The sequence below is a fragment of the Drosophila miranda genome, assembly GCF_003369915.1.
Source record: "Drosophila miranda strain MSH22 chromosome Y unlocalized genomic scaffold, D.miranda_PacBio2.1 Contig_Y2_pilon, whole genome shotgun sequence".
Lineage (NCBI taxonomy): Eukaryota > Metazoa > Arthropoda > Insecta > Diptera > Drosophilidae > Drosophila > Drosophila miranda.
Window position 1 is genome coordinate 23363792 of NW_022881614.1, and position 17336 is coordinate 23381127.

The 17336-nt window shown below is 40.3% G+C and overlaps 1 protein-coding gene across 4 annotated transcripts in view; it reads left to right on the forward strand.

Annotated features, from left to right (window-relative positions):
* LOC117193385 (G protein alpha o subunit-like) overlaps positions 1 to 10451 on the forward strand; it is a 138175-nt gene extending 127724 nt beyond the window's left edge. For 2 of the 4 annotated variants that reach the window (XM_033398132.1, XM_033398131.1), the window contains 4 exons: positions 2335 to 2463; positions 2545 to 2674; positions 2741 to 2894; positions 2966 to 4972. In XM_033398132.1, coding sequence (XP_033254023.1) covers positions 2335 to 2463; positions 2545 to 2674; positions 2741 to 2894; positions 2966 to 3153 — 601 coding nt within the window. In that variant the 3' untranslated portion in view covers positions 3154 to 4972. Of the gene's footprint in view, positions 1 to 2334; positions 2464 to 2544; positions 2675 to 2740; positions 2895 to 2965; positions 4973 to 9937; positions 9981 to 10051 lie in introns of those variants that run through there. The other 2 variants (XM_033398133.1, XM_033398134.1) reach the window with 2 other exon arrangements.
* The last annotated feature ends 6885 nt before the right edge of the window (positions 10452 to 17336 follow it).

Sequence of the window (17336 nt, forward strand, 5' to 3'; positions counted from 1 at the left end):
CAAAATCATATACAAATTTGACTTTCGCACTGCCACTCTGCTCTCTTTCGAGCAGCCGATTGACTGAATGCCATGTCGGAGTGGACTTTAACTTGATTCCCCCCCGCCCCCTGCGCGCGGAATCACCCAAAATTAAAATGGGGAAAAGACCTCGTGGAAATGATACTCTTTGAACCGTTTTCCACGGCCTGCCACGCCAGTTGGATGAGTTTCTTTCGACTCCGCAGTCGTTTTTGTTTGTGCAGAATTAAAACCACTTTGGGCCGTCTTTTGTTGCGGGTTTCTATTGTTGTTTGGCCAATTTACCACTCGACTTTACACAGCAAAAACACTCGGACGGAGATTCGCAACGTCTTTGTCACGCAGCCACCGAAACTTGTTGTTGTTGCGCGGGGATACCGAAAGCTATAAGTGGAGCTCTATGGAGGAGCTGCTGCTGCTGCTGTTGCTGTTGCCTCGTAGACCAACCGCGACGCACTAAACGCGATCGACGGGCTTCTTAGTCTACTTATACGCGTCATCGCCGGCGTTGCTGCCACCGCTGAGGCTGTTGTTGTTGCTGCCTCTGCTGCTGCTGCTGCGCCAACGTACAAATTGGTCGGCTTTTGGCGCGCTTTTGTTGGTTTTGTTGTTTAAGATGATTCTGCTAATTGCCACTGCAACTCTCCTCTCTCAGTCTCTCTCTCGCTGGTAACTTATTTTCTGTTTTCTTAGTACCGAAATATTAAATCATAATCGAAATTGAAAGTGCTTTTGATACTGGTTATTAGAGAGCAAAAGGTTGGGGCTAACTAACGAGTATAACGGCCTTTTTTGTAATTGACATTAATGAGAGATTGAGTAAGCGAGAGAGAGAGAGAGGGCAGGGGCAGGGGTAGCGGTGGGAAATTATGCAAAGCAAATAAATTATTGTAAAGCTGAAACTTACTGAAACTAACGAGCCATTTGCTTAGCCAAATTACGCGCAAATCACTTAATTGAAATTGAGGCAAAAAGCTAACATAAATCTAAGATAAACTGGCAGGGAAATGAGTTTAGTTTAGCAAGTGCCTGCCACAAGTTAGAAGAGCTGCCAGTCTGAATTAAATTTCTTCTCATACCAGTAGATTTTTTTGTGTGTAGGAGAACAAAATTTAAAGCCTGGATCATCGGACTTATAGCAAAATTGATTGAGTTATAATAAAACATTAGTGCTTGGTTGGATTCTCTTAAGCCGACTACAGTATGTTTCTACTGGTGCTTCTTCTATTAGCACTTATGTATATTGCCAGACTTTTAACACCAACACCAACACCAGACATAATAAAGAAAAACAACTTTTATTACGGACATGTTAAATGAGATCTCGATCTCTGCCCACGAAGTGCTAACTATGTGATGGCCCAATCGCCAGCTACTGGATTCGTTTTGGCCCCCTTCTGTAAACGTTTGTCTAACGTTGCCCTTTTTGAAAAGAAATCATTACGTGCCTCACCTTAATTACGGCCAAAACACACACGCTTGAATGGACTAACAACCGCTCTGGAGATGGAGCTGAAGCTGGAACTGAAGATGAAGCTGGACTCTGCGGACTCCTCTTGGGCGACCTACTTGTTGGGGCACACTCCAACTCTGACTCCGACTGATTGAGGGGGTGATTGCGGCTGGGACTGTGCCACAGCTGTTATACAACCGGCAAATAAAACTAATTAGAGTCCAAGGCATACACACATTCGTATGTTGCAAAGCATTCATCTGTTGACACGGAAATTAGAACCAGAAAAAACCCAACGGTGCCCAGCACTCTGTGTTTCTCTTGGCACTAATGGCACGGAAATGAAAATCATTTTGAATAACCAAATTAAGATCTTGGCCAGCCAATTTCTGCTATGAAGTTATATGTTCTTTTCCATACACTGAAGAATATAGTAGCAGCGCTGTTTAAGATTTATAATACCTTCAAGGTCGTAAACAAAAGAACTCCCCGGCCATATCCATTTACGATTCTTAGATCAGTGTAAGAATCTGCATCTCAGGCTTTGGCGTTCATTTTCTCTATTTAAAGATTGCACAATTCTTCGCGCAGTGTAGGGAATCGGACATGGAAATCATTTGGGCGTTGGCTGAGGAAGCATATTCTGTTCTCCTTTTGCGGGCCAGGACTTGGGCAGGTTTTTATTTTTAATTGTTTGCTCAGCGCTTTGCTCTGGGGCCTAATTGTTTGCTCAGGACTCGAGAGAGGTGCCGTGGCACATGGGGGGCGAGACAGACAGGCATTGTGTGGTCAAGCGACGGACGAGTGCGGAAATTCGGTCACTGAAAAACCTCTTTGCCTGCTCTGTTTTTTTTTTCCAGTTTCCTGGACGATTTGGATCGGTTAGGCGCCAAGGACTACCAGCCAACTGAACAGGACATCTTGCGCACTCGCGTCAAGACCACTGGCATCGTTGAGGTTCACTTCTCCTTCAAAAACCTCAACTTTAAGTAAGTCTCAAGGAGGGGCGTTCCAGCTCCAGTGGTTGGGCTATGACTAATGAACTAATGTTTCCCTTTCGGCGATTTCAGATTGTTTGATGTGGGCGGCCAGCGTTCTGAGCGCAAGAAATGGATACATTGCTTCGAGGATGTCACGGCGATCATCTTCTGCGTGGCCATGTCGGAGTACGATCAGGTGTTGCATGAGGACGAAACTACGGTATGTTTGAGATGGCGACGGCCCCTGACACTATACAGATGATTCCACAACTGATTTCACTTTCAGAACCGCATGCAAGAGTCGCTGAAGCTGTTCGATTCGATCTGCAACAACAAATGGTTTACGGACACCTCGATCATATTGTTCCTGAACAAGAAGGATCTGTTTGAGGAGAAGATACGCAAGAGTCCACTGACAATTTGCTTCCCCGAGTACACAGGTAAGCCGATGCCTCTCGATGCCTTTGGGCTATCTAAATCTGGTTTTGAATCTTATCTTTTGGGCGGACAGGTGGACAGGAGTATGGCGAGGCGGCTGCATACATTCAGGCTCAATTCGAAGCGAAAAACAAATCAACCTCAAAAGAAATCTACTGCCACATGACGTGTGCCACAGATACCAACAACATTCAGTTTTCGTTCGATGCCGTCACCGATGTCATCATAGCAAACAACCTGCGCGGTTGTGGACTGTACTAAGCCATTGCCGGGACATGTGGAGGAGGTGGACATGGACGACGACGACGACTACGACGACGACGTGGAGCAGATGGGGGGCGTTAGCAGGGAACACCGTAACGGTATTAAAGAGCAGCGCGGGAGCACAACAACCCACCAGCATTGAACAAAAACAAAAGAAAATTTAAGAGCAAACGATGATAGAACCAACAAACAAGCAAAGCCCAAAGAACTTTTATTTGTTTAACAAAGCGAACAGATGATCCCGCGTACGATGGGAGGACAAGCAACCAGTACATTATAATATTGATCCAGATAAGATAAGCAAATGCAGAATGCTAATGCAGATCACAGATCGCGGATCGCGAGATCGAGATCGAGGTCGGCTACGATATGAGATGTGAAGACACAGCTGACAGTGAGCAGACAAGCATTTGAGAAGCAGTTGAAAGCATTTCCTATATACATACATACATACAAACAAAAAAGCATATACATACATACACACATACATATGCATTATGCAAGCCCCATGTACGACATGACAGCCACACACGAGCATACACGCATAAGCGTATAGTTGTTGTTTGGTCTGAATAATTTTTATAGAATTTCATAATTCATAATTTACGTGTAGCTTAGTTTCCTCATGTATTTATTAAACGAATGCCGAACGAGCGTATATACAGCATATGTATGTGCCCACACATCTATATATACACATACCCACATACAATATGTATATATAGATAAATAATATATATTTAATGTTTCCTGTTGCTCTCTTTGAAATTATTCATGCCATCAACGCTCTCTGCATTTGTCGTGCTTGTTTAGACCTAAGTTTTGAAAAGTTGCAACAAAACCGAACAACAACAAGCAGAACAACAAAGTAATAATATTAATAATAATTAATTTGATTGCGTTGCGTGTCAGCATGTGGGCAAAAGTAAATATATATTATATTGTACGACATTAAAGTGAACAAAAACAAACCAAAAGGAAACACATAAGAATACACAAACACTCACACACATACACACATACACATATAAAAGTAATGAAGGAAAATCTTAAAAGATTAAGTCTAATTTAAAGATAAAAGAAACGGATATAAATCTCTATCTATTGTATTTACAAACCCAAACTAAACTAAACTAAACGAAACGAAACTAACAAAAAAGTAAGAGTAACGCAAAGCATATGTGGCCACTTAACTAACTTGTGTAAAAATCAGCAGTAGCAGCAGCCATCAATGATTGATTGACTCGACGATTGATGCTTTTCAATGTATGTAAATTATAATTTGTTGAATTTACGTGTATAGGAGAGGTTTAGCTGGCATACACACAACACACTGAACACACACGCACAACAATTTCATTTGTATTCACTTAACGCTGATTTAATAATAATAATCTATACACAAATTGTACGAGTACTTTAATGTAACAGTACGGCACATAACTGTATGCGAATGCATATGTACATATGTATGTATGCACAGTTGTATTTAGCGTGTGGCATTTAACCCGAGCCCCGAGTATGTTGAGTTGTTTGATTAGACTTATTATTGTAATTATTACCTTTACGAGTACTTTTGTATATGCTTAGTATGCGCACCGTGCATTTGATTTTACAGCATCAGTTAGCGGCAATGAATTTATATTGTTATTTCGATAGTATTTTCTTTTGTATGTACACCCCGCAGTCCTATACCTTCCCCAAGTTCTACTGGAGGCCCTCTGTACCTTTGTGCTCTTGCTCTAGATGGACAAATCCACTTATGTTTTATAGTTTTTAAGTCTAATTTATGTAAACGCACACGAACACACAAAAACAAACAACTTAAGTATCAAATAAGTAAGTTTCATTCAGCAAAAGGTTCAACAATTTTCACAAAGCTTGACGAAATTTTTCGCATACTTTGGCAGTCCCAGCCAGCGTCTGTCTGCCGAGACCCCCCTCTAGACATTTTTCGAAAGTTGTGTTGGCCACAGAACCGTACCCCCTTTCCGTAAAATTACGTTGACCTCCAATCAGTGATTCGATTTTCCATTTTTTCCATCTCCTCTAATCCCACTCTAACACTCCCAGCCCAGCCCAGCCCAACCAAATACTGTAATATTTAATACGTATGTATTTTCCATTCAACTTTTATAATTCTACCAAAAGGAAAAACAAAAACTAAAAAAAAAATAAACTCAAAATCATTTTCAATAAAAACTATTTATTCAAAAACAAAAAACCCCACATATTAAATTTTTATTATTTAGTTTTGGTTCCATGATTTCTTACAGCCAGAGAGACAGGCAGAGAGAGAGAGAGAGTTTTTGTTGGCCATGTTGCAAGCCATATAGTTGGAATGTGAGTGGATGGCTGGTGGCCATGTAGTACATATTTAAGGAACTGCCGCAGACCGGTAGAAGATCACGAACTAAGGTTCAATAATTGTATGTAATTATATTTAAATGAAAATTTATATATTTATTGACAATTTAAGCCACGACAAAGTTATTCATTTACCCTCGAGACAAAGTAAACCAAATCGATCTAATTACAAATATTTATACATACAAACATACAATACAGACAAACATACATATGTACTATATTTTTCTCGTAACTATATCTAATGGAAAATACTCAAGCGCAGTGTTTACATATAATTTTCCTCCTCAAAGTAGCTCAACTCTTGCAAAAGGAGAGAGCGCAAACTAATTAACTAATTAAACAAACACTAAGGTATGACTAATAGCAACTTCATTCAGATTCAGAAACAGATTCAAATTCAAGCATAGCATAGCATTAACCGCAGTAAACCAACTAACATTTTGCATATTTTCAATATTTAAAGGAATAGAAACGGTGACGGAATGGAATCAAATATAATTCATATTTTTATACCCGATACTCAAAATGAGTATTGGGGTATATTAGATTTGTGGTAAAAGTGGATGTGTGTAACGTCCAGAAGGAATCGTTTCCGACCCCATAAAGTATATATATTCTTGATCAGCATCAATAGCCGAGTCGATTGAGCCCTGTCTGTCTGTCCGTCTGTCCGTCTGTCCGTCCGTCCGTCCGTCCGTCCGTCCGTCCGTCCCTTCAGCGCCTAGTGCTCAAAGACTATAAAATCTAGAGCAACGATGTTTTGGATCCAGACTTCTGTGATATGTCACTGCTACAAAAATATTTCAAAACTTCGCCCCGCCCACTTCCGCCCCCACAAAGGACGAAAATCTGTGGCATCCACATTTTTAAAGATACGATAAAACCAAAAACGCAGAATCGTAGAGGATGACTATATGTTCTAGAGTGTAAAATCTCAACCAGATCGTATAATTATTATAGCCAGAATCAAGAAAACAATTTCATTCTTTCTCGCTCTGTCTCTCTCTAACACACAGGTTTCATGGTCGGCTTTGCCAATTGCAAAATATGAGTTCAAGGATCTCAGAACCTATAAGAGCCAGAGCAACCAAATTTGGTATCCACACTCCTGTGATATCGGACCTTGACCGTTTCGTGTCCAAATTTCGCCACACCCCCTTCCGCCCCCGCAAAGGACGAAAATCTGGGGCATCCACAAATCTCAGAGACTATTAAGGCTAGAGTAACCAAATTTGGTATCCGCACTTCTGTTAGATCTCACTATAAAACGTATATCTCAGAATTTCGCCTCACCCTTTTCCGCCCCCACAAAGGACGAAAATCTGTTGCATCCACAATATTGCACATTCGAGAAAACTAAAAACGCAGAATCATAGATAATGACCATATCTATCAGATTGCTGAATCTGGATCAGATCAGATCATTTTTATAGCCAAAAGCAACAAATCAATTTGCACTGGCTACGCGGCCCCCGACGTCACGCTCAGACTGATTTTCTGTCTCTCTCGCACGCACTCCTTGTAGTGTCGTTTAATATTAGCGGCGTCTGCCGGAGGAAAGCCATACTGACTTAGTATCGGGTATAACTGTAGATTTGCGGTCTCCGCAGCAACTCACAACGTTCCACCTCGTTTTTATACCCGATACTCAAAATGAGTATTGGGGTATATTAGATTTGTGGTAAAAGTGGATGTGTGTAACGTCCAGAAGGAATCGTTGCCGACCCCATAAAGTATATATATTCTTGATCATGAACAATAACCGAGTCGATTGAGCCCTGTCTGTCTGTCCGTCTGTCCGTCCGTCCGTCCGTCCGTCCCCTTCAGCGCCTAGTGCTCAAAGACTATAAGAGCTAGAGCAACGATGTTTTGGGTCCAGACTTCTGTGATATGTCACTGCTACAAAAATATTTCCAAACTTCGCCCCGCCCACTTCCGCCTCCACAAAGGACGAAAATCTGTGGAATCCACATTTTTAAAGATACGATAAAACCAAAAACGCAGAATCGTAGAGGATGACTATATGTTCTAGAGTGTAAAATCTCCATCAGATCGTATAATTATTATACCCAGAATCAAGAAAACAATTTCATTCTTTCTCGCTCTGTCTCTGTCTAACACACAGGTTTCATGGTCGGTTTTGCCAATTGCAAAATATGAGTTCAAGGATCTCAGAACCTATAAGAGCCAGAGCAACCAAATTTGGTATCCACACTCCTGTGATATCGGACCTTGACCGTTTCGTGTCCAAATTTCGCCACACCCCCTTCCGCCCACGCAAAGGACGAAAATCTGGGGCATCCACAAATCTCAGAGACTATTAAGGCTAGAGTAACCAAATTTGGTATCCGCACTTCTGTTAGATCTCACTATAAAACGTATATCTCAGAATTTCGCCCCACCCCCTTTCGCCCCACAAAGGACGAAAATCTGTTGCATCCACAATATTGCACATTCGAGAAAACTAAAAACGCAGAATCATAGATAATGACCATATCTATCAGATTGCTGAATCTGGATCAGATCGGATCATTTTTGTAGCCAAAAGCAAGAAATCAATTTGCAGTGGCTACGCAGCGTCCGACGTCACGCTCAGACTGATTTTCTGTCTCTCTCGCACGCACTCTTTGTCGTGTCGTTTAATATTCGCGGCGTCTGCCGGAGGAGGAGAGCCATACTTACTAAGTATCGGGTATAAATGTAGAGTTGCGGTCTCCGCAGCAACTCACAACGTTCCCCCTCGTTTAAATTGAATTTGTGAGACTTTGTCTCGAAATGCAGATTAAATATATCAAAATAAAATATTCGAATGTAAAAAACTTTAATATTTATGTACATATGTATGTACATAAGATATTTTATAATTGAATTAGAAAATTTATGGGTATTGTCCATGAGAGTATTCAAGGTGCGACCGGCATCTAAATTTTGCTTTGCAGATTCCCGTCGGAAAGCGCGCGATTGACAATTGATTTGAAATATATGTAAAACCAATTCCATTTATATTTATGCATATTTATTTAAGTATATATATATTTTTTCTTATATTATATATTTAGATACATCATTGTTTTAGTTATAATAAACAAAAAAGTCGAGAACCGACGGCGTTTGCATAATTTTTATAATTTATAATAAACCTGTTTAAAATAAGGAAATAAATGTGTAATTATATTATTGTAATATTTTATATTTTGTGGTATAAATAAAACAAATAACAGCTTTTATTTCATTTCCCGCGCCCTAGTGTACCATACCCCCACCCCCTACCCATTCTTCATTATACCCGATACTCAAAATGAGTATTGGGGTATATTAGATTTGTGGTAAAAGTGGATGTGCGTAACGTCCAGAAGGAATCGTTTCCGACCCCATAAAGTATATATATTCTTGATCAGCATCAATAGCCGAGTCGATTAAGCCCTGTCTGTCTGTCCGTCCGTCCGTCTGTCCGTCTGTCCGTCCCCTTCAGCGCCTAGTGCTCAAAGACTATAAGAGCTAGAGCAACGATGTTTTGGATCCAGACTTCTGTGATATGTCACTGCTACAAAATTATTTCAAAACTTCGCCCCGCCCACTTCCGCCCCCACAAAGGACGAAAATCTGTGGCATCCACAATTTTAAAGATATGAGAAAACCAAAAACGTAGAATTGTAGGGAATGACCATATCTTTAAGACTGCGGAATCTGAATTGGATCGTATTATTATTATAGCCAGCATCAAGAAAACAATTTCATTTTTTCTCGCCCGGTCTCTCTCTAACACACACGTAGCATAGGCGGCATTGCTTAGAGTAAAACATTAGCGCCAAGATCTCAGAGACTACAAAAGCTAGAGCAACCAAATTTGGTATTCACACTCCTAATATATCGGACCGAGACGAGTTTGTTTCAAAATTTCGCCACACCCCCTTCCGCCCCCGCAAAGGACGAAAATCTGCGGATATTCAAAAATCTCAGAGACTATTAAGGCTAGAGTAACCAAATTTGGTATCCGCACTCCTGTTAGATCTTACTATAAAACGTGTATCTCAAAATTTCGCCCCACCCCCTTCCGCCCCCACAAAGAACGAAAATCTGTTGCATCCACATTATTGCACATTCGAGAAAACTAAAAACGCAGAATCATAGATAATGACCATATCTATCAGATTGCTGAATCTGGATCAGATCAGATCATTTTTATAGCCAATAGGAACAAATCAATTTGCAGTGGCTACGCAGCGTCCGACGTCACGCTCAGACTGATTTTCTGTCTCTCTCGCACGCACTCTTTGTCGTGTCGTTTAATATTAGCGGCGTCTGCCGGAGGAGAGCCATACTGACTTAGTATCGGGTATAACCGTAGAGTTGCGGTGCGGACACCTCGATCATATTGTTCCTGAACAAGAAGGATCTGTTTGAGGAGAAGATACGCAAGAGTCCACTGACAATTTGCTTCCCCGAGTACACAGGTAAGCCGATGCCTCTCGATGCCTTTGGGCTATCTAAATCTGGTTTTGAATCTTATCTTTTGGGCGGACAGGTGGACAGGAGTATGGCGAGGCGGCTGCATACATTCAGGCTCAATTCGAAGCGAAAAACAAATCAACCTCAAAAGAAATCTACTGCCACATGACGTGTGCCACAGATACCAACAACATTCAGTTTGTGTTCGATGCCGTCACCGATGTCATCATAGCAAACAACCTGCGCGGTTGTGGACTGTACTAAGCCATTGCCGGGACATGTGGAGGAGGTTGGCATGGACGACGACGACGACTACGACGACGACGTGGAGCAGATGGGGGGCGTTAGCAGGGAACACCGTAACGGTATTAAAGAGCAGCGCGGGAGCACAACAACCCACCAGCATTGATCAAAAACAAAAGAAAATTTAAGAGCAAACGATGATAGAACCAACAAACAAGCAAAGCCCAAAGAACTTTTATTTGTTTAACAAAGCGAACAGATGATCCCGCGTACGATGGGAGGACAAGCAACCAGTACATTATAATATTGATCCAGATAAGATAAGCAAATGCAGAATGCTAATGCAGATCACAGATCGCGGATCGCGAGATCGAGATCGAGGTCGGCTACGATATGAGATGTGAAGACACAGCTGACAGTGAGCAGACAAGCATTTGAGAAGCAGTTGAAAGCATTTCCTATATACATACATACATACAAACAAAAAAGCATATACATACATACACACATACATATGCATTATGCAAGCCCCATGTACGACATGACAGCCACACACGAGCATACACGCATAAGCGTATAGTTGTTGTTTGGTCTGAATAATTTTTATAGAATTTCATAATTCATAACTTACGTGTAGCTTAGTTTCCTCATGTATTTATTAAACGAATGCCGAACGAGCGTATATACAGCATATGTATGTGCCCACACATCTATATATACACATACCCACATACAATATGTATATATAGATAAATAATATATATTTAATGTTTCCTGTTGCTCTCTTTGAAATTATTCATGCCATCAACGCTCTCTGCATTTGTCGTGCTTGTTTAGACCTAAGTTTTGAAAAGTTGCAACAAAACCGAACAACAACAAGCAGAACAACAAAGTAATAATATTAATAATAATTAATTTGATTGCGTTGCGTGTCAGCATGTGGGCAAAAGTAAATATATATTATATTGTACGACATTAAAGTGAACAAAAACAAACCAAAAGGAAACACATAAGAATACACAAACACTCACACACATACACACATACACATATAAAAGTAATGAAGGAAAATCTTAAAAGATTAAGTCTAATTTAAAGATAAAAGAAACGGATATAAATCTCTATCTATTGTATTTACAAACCCAAACTAAACTAAACTAAACGAAACGAAACTAACAAAAAAGTAAGAGTAACGCAAAGCATATGTGGCCACTTAACTAACTTGTGTAAAAATCAGCAGTAGCAGCAGCCATCAATGATTGATTGACTCGACGATTGATGCTTTTCAATGTATGTAAATTATAATTTGTTGAATTTACGTGTATAGGAGAGGTTTAGCTGGCATACACACAACACACTGAACACACACGCACAACAATTTCATTTGTATTCACTTAACGCTGATTTAATAATAATAATCTATACACAAATTGTACGAGTACTTTAATGTAACAGTACGGCACATAACTGTATGCGAATGCATATGTACATATGTATGTATGCACAGTTGTATTTAGCGTGTGGCATTTAACCCGAGCCCGAGTATGTTGAGTTGTTTGATTAGACTTATTATTGTAATTATTACCTTTACGAGTACTTTTGTATATGCTTAGTATGCGCACCGTGCATTTGATTTTACAGCATCAGTTAGCGGCAATGAATTTATATTGTTATTTCGATAGTATTTTCTTTTGTATGTACACCCCGCAGTCCTATACCTTCCCCAAGTTCTACTGGAGGCCCTCTGTACCTTTGTGCTCTTGCTCTAGATGGACAAATCCACTTATGTTTTATAGTTTTTAAGTCTAATTTATGTAAACGCACACGAACACACAAAAACAAACAACTTAAGTATCAAATAAGTAAGTTTCATTCAGCAAAAGGTTCAACAATTTTCACAAAGCTTGACGAAATTTTTCGCATACTTTGGCAGTCCCAGCCAGCGTCTGTCTGCCGAGACCCCCCCTCTAGACATTTTTCGAAAGTTGTGTTGGCCACAGAACCGTACCCCCTTTCCGTAAAATTACGTTGACCTCCAATCAGTGATTCGATTTTCCATTTTTTCCATCTCCTCTAATCCCACTCTAACACTCCCAGCCCAGCCCAGCCCAACCAAATACTGTAATATTTAATACGTATGTATTTTCCATTCAACTTTTATAATTCTACCAAAAGGAAAAACAAAAACTAAAAAAAAAATAAACTCAAAATCATTTTCAATAAAAACTATTTATTCAAAAACAAAAAACCCCACATATTAAATTTTTATTATTTAGTTTTGGTTCCATGATTTCTTACAGCCAGAGAGACAGGCAGAGAGAGAGAGAGAGTTTTTGTTGGCCATGTTGCAAGCCATATAGTTGGAATGTGAGTGGATGGCTGGTGGCCAAGTAGTACATATTTAAGGAACTGCCGCAGACCAGTAGAAGATCACGAACTAAGGTTCAATAATTGTATGTAATTATATTTAAATGAAAATTTATATATTTATTGACAATTTAAGCCACGACAAAGTTATTCATTTACCCTCGAGACAAAGTAAACCAAATCGATCTAATTACAAATATTTATACATACAAACATACAATACATACACACATACATATGTACTATATTTTTCTCGTAACTATATCTAATGGAAAATACTCAAGCGCAGTGTTTACATATAATTTTCCTCCTCAAAGTAGCTCAACTCTTGCAAAAGGAGAGAGCGCAAACTAATTAACTAATTAAACAAACACTAAGGTATGACTAATAGCAACTTCATTCAGATTCAGAAACTGATTCAAATTCAAGCATAGCATAGCATTAACCGCAGTAAACCAACTAACATTTTGCATATTTTCAAAATTTAAAGGAATAGAAACGGTGACGGAATGGAATCAAATATAATTCATATTTTTATACCCGATACTCAAAATGAGTATTGGGGTATATTAGATTTGTGGTAAAAGTGGATGTGTGTAACGTCCAGAAGGAATCGTTTCCGACCCCATAAAGTATATATATTCTTGATCAGCATCAATAGCCGAGTCGATTGAGCCCTGTCTGTCTGTCCGTCTGTCCGTCTGTCCGTCCGTCCGTCCGTCCGTCCGTCCGTCCGTCCGTCCGTCCGTCCCCTTCAGCGCCTAGTGCTCAAAGACTATAAAATCCAGAGCAACGATGTTTTGGATCCAGACTTCTGTGATATGTCACTGCTACAAAAATATTTCAAAACTTCGCCCCGCCCACTTCCGCCCCCACAAAGGACGAAAATCTGTGGCATCCACATTTTTAAAGATACGATAAAACCAAAAACGCAGAATCATAGAGGATGACTATATGTTCTAGAGTGTAAAATCTCAACCAGATCGTATAATTATTATAGCCAGAATCAAGAAAACAATTTCATCCTTTCTCGCTCTGTCTCTCTCTAACACACAGGTTTCATGGTCGGCTTTGCCAATTGCAAAATATGAGTTCAAGGATCTCAGAACCTATAAGAGCCAGAGCAACCAAATTTGGTATCCACACTCCTGTGATATCGGACCTTGACCGTTTCGTGTCCAAATTTCGCCACACCCCCTTCCGCCCCCGCAAAGGACGAAAATCTGGGGCATCCACAAATCTCAGAGACTATTAAGGCTAGAGTAACCAAATTTGGTATCCGCACTTCTGTTAGATCTCACTATAAAACGTATATCTCAGAATTTCGCCTCACCCTTTTCCGCCCCCACAAAGGACGAAAATCTGTTGCATCCACAATATTGCACATTCGAGAAAACTAAAAACGCAGAATCATAGATAATGACCATATCTATCAGATTGCTGAATCTGGATCAGATCAGATCATTTTTATAGCCAAAAGCAACAAATCAATTTGCACTGGCTACGCAGCCCCCGACGTCACGCTCAGACTGATTTTCTGTCTCTCTCGCACGCACTCCTTGTAGTGTCGTTTAATATTAGCGGCGTCTGCCGGAGGAAAGCCATACTGACTTAGTATCGGGTATAACTGTAGATTTGCGGTCTCCGCAGCAACTCACAACGTTCCACCTCGTTTTTATACCCGATACTCAAAATGAGTATTGGGGTATATTAGATTTGTGGTAAAAGTGGATGTGTGTAACGTCCAGAAGGAATCGTTGCCGACCCCATAAAGTATATATATTCTTGATCATGAACAATAACCGAGTCGATTGAGCCCTGTCTGTCTGTCCGTCTGTCCGTCCGTCCGTCCGTCCGTCCCCTTCAGCGCCTAGTGCTCAAAGACTATAAGAGCTAGAGTCCAGACTTCTGTGATATGTCACTGCTACAAAAATATTTCCAAACTTCGCCCCGCCCACTTCCGCCTCCACAAAGGACGAAAATCTGTGGAATCCACATTTTTAAAGATACGATAAAACCAAAAACGCAGAATCGTAGAGGATGACTATATGTTCTAGAGTGTAAAATCTCCATCAGATCGTATAATTATTATAGCCAGAATCAAGAAAACAATTTCATTCTTTCTCGCTCTGTCTCTGTCTAACACACAGGTTTCATGGTCGGTTTTGCCAATTGCAAAATATGAGTTCAAGGATCTCAGAACCTATAAGAGCCAGAGCAACCAAATTTGGTATCCACACTCCTGTGATATCGGACCTTGACCGTTTCGTGTCCAAATTTCGCCACTCCCCCTTCCGCCCACGCAAAGGACGAAAATCTGGGGCATCCACAAATCTCAGAGACTATTAAGGCTAGAGTAACCAAATTTGGTATCCGCACTTCTGTTAGATCTCACTATAAAACGTATATCTCAGAATTTCGCCCCACCCCCTTTCGCCCCACAAAGGACGAAAATCTGTTGCATCCACAATATTGCACATTCGAGAAAACTAAAAACGCAGAATCATAGATAATGACCATATCTATCAGATTGCTGAATCTGGATCAGATCGGATCATTTTTGTAGCCAAAAGCAAGAAATCAATTTGCAGTGGCTACGCAGCGTCCGACGTCACGCTCAGACTGATTTTCTGTCTCTCTCGCACGCACTCTTTGTCGTGTCGTTTAATATTCGCGGCGTCTGCCGGAGGAGGAGAGCCATACTTACTAAGTATCGGGTATAAATGTAGAGTTGCGGTCTCCGCAGCAACTCACAACGTTCCCCCTCGTTTAAATTGAATTTGTGAGACTTTGTCTCGAAATGCAGATTAAATATATCAAAATAAAATATTCGAATGTAAAAAACTTTAATATTTATGTACATATGTATGTACATAAGATATTTTATAATTGAATTAGAAAATTTATGGGTATTGTCCATGAGAGTATTCAAGGTGCGACCGGCATCTAAATTTTGCTTTGCAGATTCCCGTCGGAAAGCGCGCGATTGACAATTGATTTGAAATATATGTAAAACCAATTCCATTTATATTTATGCATATTTATTTAAGTATATATATATTTTTTCTTATATTGTATATTTAGATACATCATTGTTTTAGTTATAATAAACAAAAAAGTCGAGAACCGACGGCGTTTGCATACTTTTTATAATTTATAATAAACCTGTTTAAAATAAGGAAATAAATGTGTAATTATATTATTGTAATATTTTATATTTTGTGGTATAAATCAAACAAATAACAGCTTTTATTTCATTTCCCGCGCCCTAGTGTACCATACCCCCACCCCCTACCCATTCTTCATTATACCCGATACTCAAAATGAGTATTGGGGTATATTAGATTTGTGGTAAAAGTGGATGTGCGTAACGTCCAGAAGGAATCGTTTCCGACCCCATAAAGTATATATATTCTTGATCAGCATCAATAGCCGAGTCGATTAAGCCCTGTCTGTCTGTCCGTCCGTCCGTCTGTCCGTCTGTCCGTCCCCTTCAGCGCCTAGTGCTCAAAGACTATAAGAGCTAGAGCAACGATGTTTTGGATCCAGACTTCTGTGATATGTCACTGCTACAAAATTATTTCAAAACTTCGCCCCGCCCATTTCCGCCCCCACAAAGGACGAAAATCTGTGGCATCCACAATTTTAAAGATATGAGAAAACCAAAAACGTAGAATTGTAGGGAATGACCATATCTTTAAGACTGCGGAATCTGAATTGGATCGTATTATTATTATAGCCAGCATCAAGAAAACAATTTCATTTTTTCTCGCCCTGTCTCTCTCTAACACACACGTAGCATAGGCGGCATTGCTTAGAGTAAAACATTAGCGCCAAGATCTCAGAGACTACAAAAGCTAGAGCAACCAAATTTGGTATTCACACTCCTAATATATCGGACCGAGACGAGTTTGTTTCAAAATTTCGCCACACCCCTTCCGCCCCCGCAAAGGACGAAAATCTGCGGATATTCAAAAATCTCAGAGACTATTAAGGCTAGAGTAACCAAATTTGGTATCCGCACTCCTGTTAGATCTTACTATAAAACGTGTATCTCAAAATTTCGCCCCACCCCCTTCCGCCCCCACAAAGAACGAAAATCTGTTGCATCCACATTATTGCACATTCGAGAAAACTAAAAACGCAGAATCATAGATAATGACCATATCTATCAGATTGCTGAATCTGGATCAGATCAGATCATTTTTATAGCCAATAGGAACAAATCAATTTGCAGTGGCTACGCAGCGTCCGACGTCACGCTCAGACTGATTTTCTGTCTCTCTCGCACGCACTCTTTGTCGTGTCGTTTAATATTAGCGGCGTCTGCCGGAGGAGAGCCATACTGACTTAGTATCGGGTATAACCGTAGAGTTGCGGTGTCCGCAGCAACTCACAACGTTCCCCCTCGTTATTTATGGTATCGGCTATGCGTTTTGGCATATTTTTTATTATATTTTGTGTATATTCAAGACCAATTTTGGCCCACTCTTCTTGAAGCCGTTTCTTCAGCTCGGGTATGGACGATATTGGTGTCTTATGCACCACGGCGGTCCAGCTCACTCCACAAATTTTCGATGGGGCTTAGATCAGGTGATTGGGGTGGCGTATCTATGACCTTTGGGCAGTTGTAAAGCAGCCAGGACCTTATCTTATGGGCCTTATGTTTCGGGTCATTGTCCTGATATAACTTGAATGTTTCGGAAATGCCCATTTTCTGCGCCGACTGCTTTAAATTTTCTCTCCAAATT